The 18,177-nt window shown below is 42.2% G+C and overlaps 1 protein-coding gene and 1 long non-coding RNA gene across 2 annotated transcripts in view; one reads left to right on the forward strand and one right to left on the reverse strand.

Annotated features, from left to right (window-relative positions):
• GUCY2C (guanylate cyclase 2C) overlaps window positions 1–18,177 on the reverse strand; it is a 66,149-nt gene that overhangs the window by 4,122 nt on the left and 43,850 nt on the right. Inside the window, exons 18-24 of the mRNA XM_039239905.1 lie at window positions 15,291–15,428; window positions 14,451–14,539; window positions 12,726–12,817; window positions 9,547–9,705; window positions 5,573–5,765; window positions 3,942–4,116; window positions 1,364–1,462 (exon numbers count right to left, since the gene is read on the reverse strand). Of these exons, the coding sequence (XP_039095836.1) occupies window positions 1,364–1,462; window positions 3,942–4,116; window positions 5,573–5,765; window positions 9,547–9,705; window positions 12,726–12,817; window positions 14,451–14,539; window positions 15,291–15,428 (945 nt within the window). The remainder of the gene's footprint in view (window positions 1–1,363; window positions 1,463–3,941; window positions 4,117–5,572; window positions 5,766–9,546; window positions 9,706–12,725; window positions 12,818–14,450; window positions 14,540–15,290; window positions 15,429–18,177) is intronic.
• On the forward strand, window positions 13,330–18,083 carry LOC120236863. The gene is made up of 4 exons (XR_005529787.1): window positions 13,330–13,572; window positions 14,481–14,702; window positions 16,233–16,373; window positions 17,903–18,083. It is a non-coding gene; the product is annotated as an uncharacterized LOC120236863 (long non-coding RNA).

Genomic DNA, 18,177 nt, shown 5'->3' on the forward strand with positions numbered 1-18,177 from the left:
GTAGCGGGGTATGGGTGGAGTGCCAAAATACCACTCTATCACCTGTGTTTTTGTAAGCCCCACCTGTGCCGATCAAAGCTTTCTTTCTTTTTTGAAATTTTATTTTTTATAAATTTACTTATTTTTGAGAGAGACAGAGTGCAAGCAGGGGAGGGGCAGAGAGAGAGGGAGACACAGAATCCGAAGCAGGCTCCAGGCTCTGAGCTGTCAGCACAGAGCCCGACACGGGGCTGAACCCATGAACCGTGAGATTGTGACCTAAGCCAAAGTCGATGAGTAACCAACTGAGCCACCCAGGTGCCTCTCTTTCTCTCTTGTATATACTTCCATTACTATCACTGTCACCAATATTTATTGAGCATCTACTACATGTAGCTCACCAGGCAGATGAAATATAGGCTTTGGCATATAATAAATACTTATATTCGGGGCACCTGGATGGCTCAGTCAGCTAAGCATCCGACTTTGGGCCAGGTCATGATCTCATGGTTTGTGAGTTCAAGCCCTGCTTGCGTTCTGTGCTGACATTCAGAGCCTAGAGCCTGCTTCGGATTCTGTGTCTTCCCCTCTCTCTCTCTGACCCTCCCCCACTTACATTCTGTTTTTTCTCTCTCTCTCTCAAAAATAATAAACATGAAAAAAAGTTTTTTTTTTAATAACTAAAAATAAATAAATACTTATGTTTTTCTTTATTAAAACCATTCTCAGGAAAACAAAATAGGAATAGGAAAGTGAACCAGTGGGGTGCCTGGGTGGCTGTCGGTTAAGCGTCTGACTTCGGCTCGGGTCAAAACCTCGTGGTTTGTGGGTTCGAGCCCTGCGTCGGGCTCTGTGCTGACAGCTAGCTCAGAGCCTGGAGCCTGCTTCAGATTCTGTATCTCCCACTCTCTCTGACCCTCCCCTGTTCATGCTGTCTCTCTCTCACTCTCTCTCTCAGAAATAAGTAAAAAACATAAAAAATAATAAAAAAAAGAAAGAAAGAAAGAAAGTGAATCAGTGTATGCTCCCTATCTAGCTCACTGAATTTTTTTTTAACTTGGGTGGATCCGTGCTAACTTTCATAACTGTTCCAAGCAGAGCACGCCCAAATGCACTGCAAATGAACCCACACTAGCGAAATAGTCTAGATGGAGCTAAAAAAAAAAAAAAGGTCGGGGGGAGAATACAAGAATCCTCAGTAAATGGTAACACAAAGGCAAATGCAGCAAGGACTGCATTGACACAGGCTCACATCCGGTCAATGTGAAAGGTCATTCCTTCGTCTCACTGGCACTTTGTATCTCCTTATTGTGCGGGTTATTTTGTAATTCCCCTCTGCTAGGAGACACAGCCTTCCTCTAAGAAAAGCAATCCTCTTTCTTACGGAGGCCAGTGGATTCCATCCTAGAGGCTGTGTTGACGGTATCTCCAAATAGGCAATAGCGAGGCATCTTGATTCCCACAACTCCAGCAGCACAGGGACCTGAAATGCACAGAAAGCAGGAAGTGGGGGCGGCAGAAATCACAGTGCGGAGTTAAGGTGGGCAAACCTCTTCTCAGGGTCACAGTGCTGACTGAATCCTTCGTTTCACATAGAAGTGGCTGCCAGTGTGAAAAGGGAGCTGCGGCTTTTGTTGTAAATGGACATATTCATTGAGGAAAACATCGTTGTGACAAGATTCCAGAAAGTGTCTTGCTCTCGCACAGAAAAGTACAGAACAAGAAGATATCCAGAGGCCCAGGCAAGACCAAACAAGAAGACATCCGGAGGTCCAGGCGGCAAAGGTAGGAAGTCCTTTTTAATATTTTCAATAGAAGGCTCTCAGGAAGAATGAAGACTCCCACACCACACTTTCCTGAGCTCCGAAGTGCTGGAGGGCTGGGTACACTGGAAGGCTCAATGGCCAAACTTGGTTTTATTTTATTTTAATTTACTCAGAGGAGCATCCCCTGGCCTGGTGACCCAATGACGGAGAGCTCGGAAGACAAGGACTTGGCATAATCATCCCTGAGCACTTCACGCATCATGTGAAATGCAGCGGGATGGGGGTGGGGAGGGCTGTGGCATTCTAACAAGAATACAGAAACCAAGGCAAGACTGGGCACAGCAGACGTAGGCGGGGAAGAAGGGTTGTTAACCAAGCATTTGTGTGGAATGACTGAATGCAAGGAGTGACACATTTTAGAAGTTCAAGACGAACCCAGAAACTGCAAAGCTGGATTTCTGGATAAAGGTAGCTATTGATTTTTCAGTTGGCTTATTGGGTTTTGATCTGTATGAGTTCCTTTGTAGATTTATCCTACAAATTCTCTGATCACAAACATTGAGAAAGAATAAAAATACTGGATCTTCCTTTGAGGGCCGAGCCCTTCCTTGTTAGCTTCAATGCAAAACAAAATAACCAACTGAAAAACAAACAAAACCACACAAAAACAGAACAACCTACGGAAGGGAGGGAGTAATAGTAGCTGCAGTGTGGTCAGAAGATCTCTGATCTGTGCCTTAGTTGTGCCAGGTCTAATTACAGCATACTCTCACTTCAGAAATGGAGTAGATAAAGCTCGGGAGGGACCTGGTAGCAGAAAATTCCTGCAGATGTTAAGTCTTGTTTTCAACTATCAGTATTTAACTGCAACCTCTTAGTTTCTTAGGGCTAAACCTCTCCAGGTATGTGTGCCTATTATCTATTCTCGTTCCAGCCCAATGTGGGGGCACATGGGCCCTGGCGCTCAGCGCAGGTATTGGGTTGGTCACGGGAAAAGAGATGGCTAGGAACCAGGGCTCCGGCCTCCTTGACTTGGATCAGGCAGCCCTCCTGCTGTCCCTCAGGCCTGGCAATTGTGATGGGTCAGAAAAGGGACCTCACGCTACTGCTGGTACATGAGAAGGTCCCTCATATGTACATGGAAACATCCATGATATATGGCTGTGGACATGATTGGGGAAGAGTGAACGTGGTAGAAATTTTTACCTTCTATTTACTGTTACTTTGAGAATCTCACTGGCTCACTACTAAATCAAGAAATATTTATTGCCAGGCTCTGTGCTAGGCACTGTGGGTACAGGATGACAATTACAAATGCAGTGGCCTGGTTCTTGCCACAAAGTCTGGAGTGATCTTGGGTTTTCTGTATTTTGAGTCCTCTGTGAACCTTGAAGGGCAGAAAAAAGCAATGGCAAGAAAGTATAGGGAGGTGTGATTTAACACAAGGAAAGAGTGTTTAATCATTATAACTATTGGATGATGGAGTGAGTTGGCTTTGGAAACTGAGTTTTCAGGGAATCCTGGGATTATTCTAAAAGTAGCTGTATTATTACTTGTCTTGGAACCTATAAAGATAATTTGTGCCCTATAAAGGATTAATCCAGATGACTTCTAAGTTCTCTCCAACTAGATTTTCCTAGTTTGTAACTCATGTTCTCAAATCTCTACATTCCAGGCTAAGTATCTTTTACAACCGTTGAAGTGATCCATGTACTTTTGGTACTACCGAGGGGGATGGGAAGGACATAAATGCCTTCCACTATAGGAATTTTACCAGCTATTTTTTCCCTGTAGATAATCTAATCCATGAAAGATACTATAATAGTTTAGTGGAAAAGACTATGCAGAAGTTGGGGGCAGGGGAAAGGGAGGGAATGGGGAGGAAATAAATAATAAATATGGGGACTTAAATAGGAAGAAGTCTGGAGGCTGTTATTTCAGTCTGTGGTTGGCATTTAGCATTCCAGGAGTCAAAGGTGCTATAAAAGGTGCCGTCTCCTAGAACTCTTGAAGGACTGTCTCATTATGTCAGGATATGTAATGGGATGTCAGACATTGCATTGCAATTGGCAGACAGATTCAAGAGTAAACTTCAGGGGAAAATCAATCACATCAGAAGACCCTTTATCCTTTCTTGTTTAGTTGGTGCACAGAAGTTCGTATGGTTCCCATTTGCTACAATGCTTAACTCCATACCAGAATGAATGCCAATGCGAATCCATATTGGGAGACCAGGAAGATGCTCCAGTTCAAAGGTCCCCATGAAGCTGAGGATATCCAAGGCCATCTTGGCAATATCTATTGCATGTCTATTGCCATTCCTCTTAGGCAAACCACTGGCCACCATGTAGGCATCACCAATGGTTTCCACCTATGGAAAAAATTTCTCATTAGTGATTCTAACCCTTCCAAAGGCACAAGATATTAAAAACAAGTAGTTGATTGCATATCAAAACAAAAGCTTTTGAGAACCCAGTCCGAGCATAACCCTGTATGCTTTTTTCTGGGACTAGTTCAAGACCAGATCTATGCAAATTTCTTCACAGTTTTATAGTCTAGTTAAATGAACGATAAATAATTTTGATCATGTGAGAGTACTTTATAATAACATAAATCATTTAGATGTACTAACAAGTCTATAATGTTTACATTATAGTCTGAATGGTGGCACATAGCCTTTAATTACCAGAAAAGTCACCTTTAGCCTTTAACATTTTATTTTTCATATCCTATTTGACCAAAAAAAAAAAATAATTGTAGGTTCCTTGAAGATGTAAAGCACATTCTTATAGTGTGGCGATTCTAAACACTCTTCTTGTAGTAAATAAATTTGTATCAAGAGCATCCTATAAACAATATTCTTTGTAAATGACTTCTCTTTTTATTTTCACGGTCATATAGTTCACATTTGTTGACCAGTCAACTTCTCTTTGCCAACCATCTCTACAAGAATAACCATTTTTTGTCCAACAAGAGCTGTTGTTACTATGGCTTTATGGGTGAAGATGGGGCTAAGACAAACCCTAAAAGGGACACCCTCTCTGTGGGTAATAACCATTATGACAGACTGTCACATGAGTGACCTTTAAACTTTACTTGAGGATACAGTATTTCAGGTATATGGTTTATGTCAATAGTCTTCACAATAACCCACTGAGTTAGGTGTTACTATCATCCCGTTTTATAGATTGGTAAAGTTAAATGTATTTTATGAGGTCACAGGTAGGTAGGGCCAAGTGGGATTTGAATGAAGAGCTCTCTGTTTCTAAAGTTATTTGCTCCATATGCTCTGCTATTTTTCCAACATGAAAACGGGAGGATTCAATTGTTGTTTTCTGACTCAGGTAGTATTAGCCCGAAACTGGTCAGCCCACTAGTCAGGTAACAGATCCAGTTCTGAACTTACAGAGTGTTCTCCCTATTTTTCTTTAGTTTTCTTTGAATGATGCTTAATTCTTTCAACAACAACAACAATAACAACAACATATTACTAATCTACTTGTTATGTAACTCCAGTGTTTTCTCTGCTTCATGTGCAATCAGTCTAAACACTGTCCATTTTTTTAAAAGTTGATTTGAGAGTACTAAATTTAGTGGCCAAAATTCATTCCTGATGAACTTTATGTTGTTTCCTTCATAGTGCTTCTGAAAATCCTGTGGGCATTTTGACTTCTGACCCTTCTTATTCTTTCACTTCCCTTCATTTTTAGCTTGTGTTCAACCACGAATTCATTAAATCTTAGAGAGGACGAGAGCTGAACCAACCAACGCTGGCTCTGCTAACATGGGCAGTACAATCATTTCAGCCTCGGGGGTGAAGTAGTTACCTTGTACACATCGTGGTGATCAAGAATGTGGTCAAAACTCTTATAGATGTCATTGAGCATGTCCACCACTTCCATGGGGGTGCTGTATTTGCAGATGGTGGTAAAACCTACAATGTCACTGAAGTAGATTGTAACTTCCTCATACAGTTCAGGCTCCACAATGCCTTTCTCCTTCAGAGACTTGACCACCAGCCTAGATGAGGAAGGGAAAAAATGTCTTCAACTTCAGTAATTTTTTTTCTTATATAAATTTTTTGATACAGTAGTAATTGTTCATAAGGCATTCCAGAATTTGGGATTTCCACTGAAAGGGGTGAGTAGGAAGCAAAAATAGATTGCACATCCTGAATACAGGAGTAGAATACACACAAACACATATGACACATGTATTTGAACACAGATGTATATATGCAAGTTCAGCATTAACTTAGTACTTGATTATTAACCCTAATATGCATGCACATATAACTCTAGTACCTACATAACCCTCATATGCATACATACTTGCTCACTTTTTACCACTTTATTGACAGTCAGCTTCTTCTAGATGTAGCTCTACATCCAGAAGCTGAAGGGAGAGCATCATAAATGTAAGAGCTTAAATCACTACAGCTGTCAGACCTGGCTTTTCATCAGAGCCAAGGGTTTTGCATCCCAAGCATATTTAACATGATGTTGTTTAATATCACTATAAAGGAACAATGCACTTAAAATTAACTTTGGTATATTCTGAACAAGAGTTTATTTGATATATTTTTGGGTCCTTTAAAAAGCAAAATCAGTCACCATAGAAACACATTAAAATTACCGCCAAACTGCAGAAGTCAAATAAAAGCAACTTGGAATATCTCTGTTGCAGAGATCAAAGGAATAGTATATCAGACTCAGAATTAAGACAGACCCATAAGAAGGAACTGCACACCACACTTCCTTGATGTGCCAAGTTGACTTTTCACTGAGAAAATGGAGTGGGACCGTCATGAGGCTGGGTGCTCCCTGTCTGCCCTTGGGATGGCTCTGTAAAGGACTCAAGTGTGGAACCCTTAGAATCACAACGTGGCCACTAGGAGGTGCCATAGAGGTCATTGAGAACCCTAAGGCCTAAAAAGTATGACTTTCACAAGGTCCCACGGCCACTAAGGGCAGAACCCGTCCTAGAACTCAGCAACATCCCACCTTTCAGTCTTTTTATCACACGGCATCTCCTCCACGACCCACACCTTGGATATTCATGGAGATGGGGACCATCTGCAGGTATGCCAATTGTGTCGAAAGAATTCCCCCAGAAGAAGTTCATTAACCGCAAGGACACTCAACGTTCATTTTGAGAACCTCCAGAGCATTGAGGGAATTTTTTTCAATTAGTGCAACGACAAAGCCTGGGACCTTTGAGAAATACCCCTTCGGTGTGGCTGGTTGGAGTATCAGGGGGCAGTTCCGGGGTGGTGTCTCTTGACATGCCCAGTAGAGCGGTGCACATTTTTTGAAAAATACATGAACGTAATGATAAAATTGGATATTTCACCATCTTTGCCCTTCATGTTACTGCTTATATCTGAAAAGTCATATGAACGTGGGAAATAGTATGCAGAGAGAGGAACTAATGTTGGTAGATAAACAAAGAGCTGTGACTTAACACGGCGAGCTTTGGTAACAGGCTGCTGCTGACACAGATTAGCAAACACAGTAAATGTCTTAGAAAGGCTTCCCACAAGAAGAAAGAACTTGTATTTTAATGTTTCAAAACCCAAGAGGCACTGTTTAACTAAACAGCTAAGTAGAATCTGGTTCCTACATACAGCCTTAGCTTATTGACAATTTTGCTGTAAATATTTCTTTTTGATTCGTCTAGTTATTGTTCATGTACATTTTAATTTTCTTTTACAAATATATTTGTACATAAATTATCAGACAGTTGCACTGGAGTCATGGTGTATTGCAGCTATTGAAGAGATTTGTGTTATATAACCCGTGGTAATCCAAGAAAACATCTACCCACGGAGATGAAAAGTAGAGCATAGGGAATATAGTCAATCCTACTGTAGTAATAACGTTGTATGGTGACAGATGGTGACTTTGCTTATGGCTGTGAGCACGGAGCAATACACAGAATCTCATATCACTCTGTTGTACTCCTGCCACTAATGTGACACTGTATGTCAACTATACTCAAAACAAACCAAAGATCTACCATCTAGTGATCGACGTGGCTCATTACAGCAAAGGTAAGATAAAAGTCTGAGGTGGTGAGCCAGCTGTTTCAAAGCATTTGAGTAACTGTATTGGTTAAAACCATGGGTGATGACGCCCTGGGAAAGGCAGCCAGATTATCTGGATGTTGTTTTTGTTACAACTCAGCACCAAAGGCCAGGCAAGGCCTGCACCTTACACCTAGCATTTGTGAAGCTCTGATAGAAATTGCCATCTCTGATGGGAATATTAAGGGCTGCAGCCTATTTCCAGGGCGCCGTTCCCAGGCTGTTCCTTGGCATTCTGGGGACATAGATCCTGCAGTAGGCACCTTCAGGCACAGATGACTGAACAGAGCGTGTTTGTAACTCCTCGGCTTGTCGCTCAGGTTTGTCAAAAAGAAACTGTTGCTTTATTGAGGAAACAGCTCATACAATCCCAAAATCATCCTTTTACTAATGTAGAGCTGATTGTCTAAATTAAGCATGGGTTCAAAATGAAACTATAATGAACACAAGTTACATATAAAAGTCATAGCTATTGCATATGATAATAATAACCATAGACATTCCAGACTCTGTGGTAAGTACCTTATATCCTGAGCATTATTTCAGGAAATTCTTAGGGCCAGTCTGTGAGGTACATAAGAAACTGAGGTTTGGATCACGTAGGTAATTGTACATTGGTAGTGGGTGGTGGGAACGTGGGTGGAATTCAGGCCTAGCCGACCTCGGCTTCCACGATTTCACCCACTGCTGGACTGTCTAGCTTGGGCGTCCTCTAACAGAACAGGTTATTGTACTTGAATGAGAAGAGAACGTTACTGCTCACTTGTGACAGTTAAGGGCGCCTTGGCCCAAGTCTAGTCTGTTTTCTAGCTCCACACTTTAATTTCTTGCTTCTCTTAACCTTCCTTAGTTATTATGAGTACCAACACTCACAAAACTTTAAACTGTGCAGGGATTTCAACCTTACTTCCTTTCTCTTATGTCATGGCTGTGATACTGTTTCACAAAATAGAGGTCAGCCCATAGTTGCCTCTGTGAGGAGGCATCTGATCTGCGGCTCCCACCTCCTTCACTAATGTCTGCTCCTGCTCCTTGTAACCTGGCTTCTACTTTGAGGTGAAAAGAAGAAAAGAAATGGACACTTAGTGCCTTATAGCTCATAGAGTCCAGAGGACGGTTTTAATTTCCATTTTGAGATTAAAAAGAGGCAGGCAGTGACCTGCCACAGCTCTCAGACTTAGTAAAAGTGGCAAAGAGGTATCAGAACCCTGGCCTCTCCAACTCCACTACCCATGCTCCTTCTGGGGCAACACACAGCCCATTGAAAATAACTGTTTTCAGGGCGCCTGCGTGGCTAGGTCAGTTGAGCGTCCGACTTCAGCTCAGGTCATGATCTCACGGGTTCGTGGGTTCGAGCCCCGCGTTGGGCTCTGTGCTGACAGCTCAGAGCCTGGAGCCTGCTTCAGATTCTGTGTCTCCCTCTCTCTCTGCCCCTCCCCTGCTCATGTTCTGCTTCTCAAAAATGAATAAATGTTAAACAATTTTTTTAATTTAAAAAGAAAATAATCTTTTTCTTTTCGATATTTTGAGTATAAACCAGAACAAGCCTTGGCAAAGTATGTGTATTTTTTTTAACTCAATAATCTGTTGAAGACCGTGCAAAAGAATGTTCCCTATATAGATACAAAGGGAACAAAACAATACTAGATGAAAATGCTGACACTTTCAGCTATAGGGAAGAAGGCGTGGCTGTGCCATCATGAGAACTTTCCTCACCGTGGGAGCAACATAAAGTTAAGTCTGTCAGCTCTGTCCCTCTCTGCCTTGTACAGCTGCGTCCTTTCCTCCACCAAATGTTCCAGGTTTCGAGAATACAGCTGTAGACGTCGGATCAAGGTGTCCATATAAGTTTCATTTTTTTCATCATGAAATAGGCTGTAGGTAGTAAAAAAGAGTGGTTGCAAATTATTAAAAAAGCACAAACATCCAGTAAACTAGTGGACAAATATGATTAAAAAGTCAATATGACAAAGAACAAAATAAAAATGGCCAACATACGTTAAAAAAAATAGCCTCAGGAAAAATTAAAGAAATAGAAATAGACATAAGGTTTTTTTCAAATTTATTTACTTATTTTGAGAGAGAGAGAGAGAGAGAGAGAGAGAGAGAGAGATTGAGAATCCCAAGTAGGCTCCGTACTGTCAACCAGGAGCCAGACGCAGGACTCTATCTCACAAACCGTGAGATCCATGACCTGAGCCGAAACCTAGAGTTGATGGCTTAACCGACTGAGCCACCCTGGCGCTCCTAGAAATAGACATAACATTTTGTAAAAATAAAGCCAAAGGTTAGAAAAATGGTGGTCAATGGAGGTAAGGAGGAAAAAGTTCCACTACGACCTTCCTTGAGGGCAGTCTGGCAAAACGTGTCAGAAGCTTTGAAAGTACATAACACTGATCAGTCCGCCAGCACTACTTTTAGGAACTATCTGCAGGTAAAGTGCTGAAAAGTAACTACAAAACAAGGCACAGATTATAGTGTTTATATTAGCAACACTTGAAAATAACCCAACTGAGTAACAAAATGCAATTTAAAATATTATGATACAGTAGAATATTAATGTATTGTTAAATACAAATTAGAATACAGAAATTACCCTCTATATTAAGTAAAAAAGTTGATAAAACAGCATAAATTATAATTTTTAATTTTTGAAAACCAGTAGCCCTCTATTGAGAAATAGGTGATGTTTTACCCTTGTTTGCTTATTCCTATTTTCTAAAATTTTAATAACGATTTATGATAAAGGGAGAATCTTTTTTTAAGGCTCTAGAAGTGATAAATACAGTGATAAATACAGAAGGACCAAGAAAAGCAAAGCTGAGCCTTCTATTATCTCCGTAGAACAGAAAGCCTGGGTCCTCTGCTTCATATTCTGTGTCTCCCTCTTCTGCTACCCCTCTCATGCTCTGTCTCTCTGTCCCTCTCTCAAAAATAAATAACATTTTACAAAATTTAAAGAAAAAGAAAGGGGCACCTGGCTGGCTCAGTCAGTTAAGAGTCTGACTTCAGCTCAAGTCATATTTCACGGTTTGTGGTTTCGAGCCCTGAGTCAGGCACTATGCTGACAGCTCAGAGCCTGAAGCCTGCTTCTGATTCTCTGTCTCCTCTGCCCCTTCCCCCTCCCCCATAAATAAATAAACACTAAACAAATTTTTAAAAAAAGAAAAAAGAAAACCTGGGTCCTAAAGCAAAAATCCTAACTCTGGATGATCTTGTTAGGCCAAGGACACTTAGACAAGATGCCAGCTTGCTGTGACACTGGAACGCACTGGGAGCCTTGGTGCAGAGCTCAGTCAGGAGGTACACTGTAAGGTGGTTCAGCCATTGAAAGGGTTGAATAAACCCTCCTGTTTCATTATTACAACAACAATTTAAGTTACCATTTCTGCTCTCAAGGAGGAGATGGCCTCCATCATAATCCCCTGGGGTGGGGAGGGATGTTTGTTAAAATTTCAATCCATTTCTGAGTCTACCGCAGACCTGCATAACTGGAAACCGCTAGGTCTGGGATTACGAAACAGTATTCTTTAACAAGTTCCCCGGGGTAGGGGGCGGGGTGGGGGTGGGGGGGGCTCCTTGAAGCCACTAGTATAGAGTCTAGTTGCATTAGGGAGCAGGTGTAAGGAATGAAGATAGATTATCTCCCTTCGTGATGACTTGATTCAATTAAAACAGTTTTCTCAATCCTGACTGCCTATTTTAATCACCCAGGGAGCTGTTAAAACTCCTGATGCCAGCCTGCACTCCAGGCCAATTACATTGGACTCTCTGGGGCAGAACTCAGGCACTGTTGTTGTTGGGTTTTGTTTTTTTTTTTAACATTCCCGCCCCACTCCCCCCCCCCCATGTGATCTCAATGGGCAGCCAAGTTTGAAAACCACCCTATTAAAGACTATGTATCAGGGGGCCCAGTTTATCTTCATGAGTTTACATCTTATTTGTCACACATACTGTCTCATCTGATCTTAGTAAAAGATCTGGGAAAGAATAAAAAATGGGAAAGAATTACATCATCTATTATTTTCTGCTCCTTTCACACAAATGACAGATTAGATGCACCCTTCAATGACCACTTTCATGATTTCACTTGACCTCATCTCAGCCCTGGCCTTTGAGACCCATTAAGTATCTGAATCTTTGACTTAGTGAGAAGTATGGAAAACTAGAGCCGGAAGAAATTGCAGAAATCATCCTATTCAAGTCTGGTTTTACTTTTATAAAAAGAAAATTGGCATCCAGTTAGGGTAAGCATTTTGCCCAATGCCCTACAGTAAGATATTACTAGATCCTAGTCTGGGAGCTGGATCTCCTAATCTCGCCATTGTTATTTTCCTTACTCTGTACTATATCTAACCGAAAACATGGAAAATCTAGAATTCAACCTTACCGGATAAGCGTGTGCTTTTGGGTTTTTTGTTGTTTTTGTTTTTGTTTTTGTTTTTGTTTTTGTTTTGGACCTTGAATTATAATCTCATTCATGGCACAAGTCTTAAGCACCTAGGGCCAAAGTTGCGAGTTTAAGATTTTAAGAACCTCTTGATGTTAAGAATGATCTAGTGGCTTTGCAGATTCTCAGGACTCACGCTAGACTTCTAAATCCTAATTACCTCCAGAAGGGTCAGGCAACTAGATTTTTCACAGACGTATTTATGATCAACCAGAATTTATATTTTAATCGGGCAAATTTTGCCCTTGAGTATTTAGCTTTTCAAGTGATTATTCCCTGAGAAAATGGTCTGTTGGTCTCCACCTCATTTTAATTGTTTTGAGACAGGGGTTGCAGTCTGGGGTTTTCCATTAGAACAGGCGTTCCATTCTGAGGTGCCGCTGAAGGTCAACTGTTATTAGAAAAATTTGAAATAAGCAAGGAAAAGTAAAAATTTCAGCAATACCCAAATATCTTGGCCAGCGTAGACTCAATTTTCTTGAAATCTGGTCTCTTCTCTGGATCTTCCTCCCAGCAGTTTTTTACAAGTAGATAGACCTGAAAGAAAGAAGGGTAGATTTGCTCAGGGGGTGGAATTCCTATTCTCTTCCCTTGATGGGAGTAATTGAGGCAGGGAATATTTTTTTAAAGTTTATTTCCTTAGAGAGAGAGAGAAAGAGAGTCCAAGGTGGGGGGCAGAGAGGTGGGGGGGGGAGAGAATCTGAAGCAGGCTCTACACTGTCAGTTAGGAGCCCCACGCAGGTCTGAAACCAAGAGTAGGCTGCTTAGCCAACTGAGCCACCCAAGTGCCCTGAGGTAGGGTGTATTTTTGAAACATCTCAACTCTGACAAGGAGGCTGAGTTGCCCAGTTCCTCTCAGTCTGTCCACACCACCTTGTCTCACCCATCCCCTGGGCCCTAAATTAATGAAAAATGCGCTATGGATTTGGATGGGGCTGGATTGTGGAGAGAAAATGCTTTACAGAAGTTTGCAGGGTTTGCGAGCAGTGGGTGTGAGGCAGTGACGCTACTGTGAATTCCTTCTGCAAGGGCTTCCAAGCACCGCAACCAGTGGAATCACCCGGAAAGGTTTCCACGTTCTTGGGCTCACGCTCCACCCCAGGAAACTCTGATTCCTAGTGGCCCTTCCCTGTCTGAGTCAACCATGGTCTGGAATCAAATGGTTCTACTGCTGAGAAATCATCAGAAGGTCTATAGTAACCTAGGGAAATGTCCCAAAGGCCTGTGCCTGCGTTATTCACCTCACTTCATCTCATCATGTGAGCACTTTATTATCCCTCATCATTACAAGGGTGAGTATAGTACAACAGGATATTTTGAGAAAAAGACCACATTCTCATAACTTCTATTACAATATACCATTACAATTGTTCTATTTTACTATTAGTTATTGTTGTCAACCTCTTATTGTGCCTAATTTAGAAATTAAACTCTATCAAAGGCATGTATGTTTAGGAAAAAGCCTAGTATCTAGAAGGTTCAGTGCTCTCTGTAGTTTCAGGCCTCCACCGGGGATCTTGGAATTATCCCCCGTGGAAAAGGGGGGATGACTATATACCTTTCTATTATTTCTAGATCTTGGCATATTCATTTTTTAATCAGCAGGTAGCATTTAAAAGCCTAATAAGCATATCATGTGAACATCTTGATCGTTTAGCTCCTAAAAATTGAGAAAGTGATACGTGCATCAGGAGCCGGGTCTTTCTTGAGTTGGGGGGTTGATGACGGTTTCCAAAGAGAATGTCTGAGTCCTGACCCCTGGAACTGGTGAATGTCACCTTATTTGGAAAAGGCGTTTGTGCAGATGTGATTCAGTAAAGCACCTTGCAATGGGAACATTAGTGTGGAGTATTTTGGTAGGCCCAGTGTAGTCACGTGAATCTTTATACAGGAGGGAGGTAGAGGGAGAATAGACAGAGAATATGGAGGCAGAGACTGAAGTGTTGTGGCCACAAGCCAAGGAGAGTCAGTAGCCACCAGAAGCTTCCGGAAGAAGCAAGAAATGGAATCTCCCCTAGAGCCTCTGGAGGAAGCATGACTTGATGATAACTTATTTCCGACTTCTGGCCCCCAGGACTATAAGGCATAAATTTCTGTTGTTCCAATCCACCAAGTTGCTGGTTAATTTGCTATAGCAACACACAAAACTCATGTAGGGAGATGCACTCACTTCCAGTTCTTTCTCCTCTGCCGTTTCCAGGAACAGATCTGGACGGAAGGGTTTTACTCCATTGGAATTCTCTACTCTGAAAATCTTCTCTGGTCGGATGAGAATAATTCAGATTACAAGAAAGAATACAGCATGAAACAATTTTAGCAGCAGCCAGACTCCTGAATTGGTTCACCCACCCTGGATGGGTGGTACCCAGTGAGAAAATGGCAGAACCCAGGCCAGCACTGAATAGAATGAATAAGCCACCAGGTGAGAGTCTTATACCCACTTATACCCAGGAGGTTAGCTTAAGTTAAGGCTACTAAGCCTTTAAATTTTAACTTGGATACCACTACCTTTAGTAGGTTTCCTCCAAGACTCGAGCCTGCCCTCCCTACATCCCTTAGATACCCACCTTCCAGACACTTAAGACCTGGGACATAATAATTGCTCAGTAAGCAAGGACTGGATGAATGGGAGGAAGCATTTCCCCCCTAAGAAGACCTGTGACAAAAACTATAGATCTTCTCTCAGTAACAACTAAAATAAGTATGTTGTCCCACTAGAGTGATCTAGCTCAGGTGTTAAACAGATGCATGTCTTTTATTACAATCAGAAGGGAAGGGGGGATTGTAAGGGAAGAGTCTTCAACTGACAATAATACTGAAGGTAAGGACACCTGGAGCATTCCAACATTCATACTGTCACACCTCCAGTACCCCTGTGTGACGCGCAGTGCAGACGCGCCATTACTTTCGCGTTTGAGGGGACCAAGCTGTGGTCACAAAGAGAGGAGGGTCTTGGTCAGCCTAGAATGCAGGCTCCCAGAAAGGGCAGATGGACGAGCCCGACTCTTACCATTCTGGTCCCGGCAGCTCAGTGTGTAGAAGGTTTCCCGCCGCAAGATGATCTCCTGGGCGATGATGCCGTAGCTGTACACGTCTCCTTTCTGGGAGATGCTGGCTTGGCGGAGGTGCTCCGGGGCCGTCCACAGGTCTGTGAGTTCAGCATTGAGATTGCAGAGTGGAGGGAGCAGAGTGGCCCATAGGTCTCCAACCTGCTCTTGGTCTTTAGGTCCCTATCCCACGCACCCTGAATACCACTGGCCCTGAACTTCTATGTCCCAAACTTTTTTTTTTTTTAATATTTTTTATTTATTTCTAGGAGAGACAGAGAGACAGCGTGAGCAGGGGAGGGTCAGAGAGAGAGAGAGGGAGTCACAGACTCTGAAACAGGCTCCAGGCTCTGAGCTGGCAGTCAGCACAGAGCCCGACGCGGGGCTCGAACCCACGAGCCGCGAGATCATGACCTAAGCGAAAGTCAGACGCCTAACCGACTAAGCCACCCAGGCGCCCCTATGTCCCAAACTTTTGAGGGGTTTATGCTAATGCTGGTGATGGGGAGAGAACACACACTTGCGTTTGGAGCTGACTATACAATGCCAGGATTTGGGTGAGGCCACATGGCACCACTGTCCCTAAAACTTCTAGGGTCATAGGCCTGAAAACCCTCGAGCCTATCTAGACTAGCACTTGGTGTGTGGGAGTGCTCAGCAACTATTTGTAGAATGAGAACAGTAGAATATGAGAGGCGCTGAGGATTTAATAGCTTGTGGGACATATGGCATAAACCTATGAAAGCCTTCATAAATCAAAACATATAAATTTATATTTTAATTATAAAATATAAAATACATACGCTATATGTATATTTTATGTAATATGGAACATATTATGTATAATACATATGCATACCCATTAAACACATTTAAACAAAGAGCCTATCAGTGATATTTTGCAGGTTGGACATACTCACAGCCTCCAAATCAGCTATTGCCCACGGACGTGTTTTCTTGGGTTCCCACAGTATTCTCGACAAAACAATGCATACAGTCTTCTCACAGTTTACTCTGTGCCTTCTACTCACTAATGCTTCACACAGGTGAGGAGCTCCTGTGTTCTGTGTTTGGCTCCTACAGACACTTGTGTTTTGGACTCTATCATATAACATATTTAAAATGTAACAAAGTGGGGGTGGGGGCGCCTGGGTGGCTCACTTGGTTAAGTGTCCGACTTCGGCTTGGGTCATGATCTCACGGTTCTTGGGTTCGAGCCCCGCGTCAGGTTCTGTGCTGACAGCTCAGAGCCTGGAGCCTGTTTCAGATTCTGTGTCTCCCTCTCTCTCTAACCCTCCCCTGCTCACACTGTCTCTCTCAGAAATAAAGAAAACATTAAAAAGTATATAAAATGGAACAACAAGGGTATACATTTAATTTCCCTCCATCCCTTGCAAGTTTTCTTTTTTTTCAAACGTTTTCATTTATTTTTGAGATAAAGAGAGACAGAGTATGTGGGGGGGGGGGGAGCGGCAGGGGGAGAGGGAGACACAGAATCTGAAGCAGAATCCAGGCTCTGAGCTGTCAGCACAGAGCCAGATGTGGGGCTCAAATCCACAAACTGGGAGATCATGACCTGAGCTGAAGTCAGATGCTTAGCCGGCTGAGCCACCCAGGAGTCCTCCCTTGCAAGTTTTCTAAGATCACCTAGCTCCTTCTAGCTTTTTGAGATTTTTTTTTTTTCAATGAAAAAAATCTGTAGATTCATGCTTATGCTGAGGCACATTTTCCTGGTTTGGTTTTCCATCCAAATGTTCACTGCCTTTTTGAATTTCTGTCTTGTTAATGTATGTGATTTGTGATTCATATACAATTGATCCTAATGGCTTGGGGTAGAGCACAGGTAAGTAGATCCACTCATGTTAAAATTTTGGGTAACTGACAGCACAGATCAGTAGGTATAATACAGTGATGTTCAAGAGGCTAGCATTTGACCATCAGTTCATCTGATTTTGTGTCATGGCGAGTCATCTATTAAAAGAGATTTGTTCCACCACAGATGAACCACGTTTGACACATGGTAGGTCTTCATCAAGCACTTACTAGATTGAGTCCAATGTCAGCATATGCTTGATGTGACTGCAGAAGTAGGGGCAGAATTGTAATTTTAGTTTTATTGAGAGAAAATGAAAGGATTGCAAAGTAGAATTAGAAATTGAATTTCGGCTTTTGGATCTAGGTGGTATTTTGAGACTTTGTAGGAGTGCTAGATTCCTGAAGCTGTTTAACCCGAATTAAAGTAAAGAATGGGTAAATGTTCAACATGAAAAGCCCTTTATACATTACAAATCAATTTTCTCTGTGTTTCTCTTTTGACCCTTATCACAATCCAGAAAGGGATAGGTAAGAATATATTGTACTAATAAGAGACTTTTCCCTCTTATCATTATCACAGATGAATGAATGTCAATTTGGAAATAGGTCTTCTGCCTTGTATTTTATCTTCTTCGGCAAATCTCAGCCTCTCTGAGCCTCAATTTTGTCTTATGTAAAGGAAGAGAGTTAGACTAGACTTCCTTTAGTCTAGTCTCTAAGGTCTCTCACTACTCTAACCTTCTCTATTTTTTCCCCTCAGTTCTGCTTCCACAACCTTGACGTTCTTCATGATTTCCTCACTGATATCAGGAAACACACTGATGAAGGAAACCCACAGAGGAGATTTGTTCAACTCAAGAAGCACTTGTTGAAAACTGATTTGTTCATCTCAAGAACAAATGTTGTCAGTTGGAAACCGACAAGCGTGTAGTGCTGGAGAAGGAGCCAGCGGTTCCCTCTTGCCCCCCCCCCCCCCCCCGCCACGGGGGTTATTTTCTGATCAGTGTCACCCCTCCCCCAAGCACTTGTGAGAAT

Source organism: Hyaena hyaena, unplaced genomic scaffold, assembly GCF_003009895.1.
Source record: "Hyaena hyaena isolate Hyena2069 unplaced genomic scaffold, ASM300989v1 scaffold_164, whole genome shotgun sequence".
In the NCBI taxonomy this organism is placed as follows: Eukaryota; Metazoa; Chordata; class Mammalia; order Carnivora; family Hyaenidae; genus Hyaena; species Hyaena hyaena.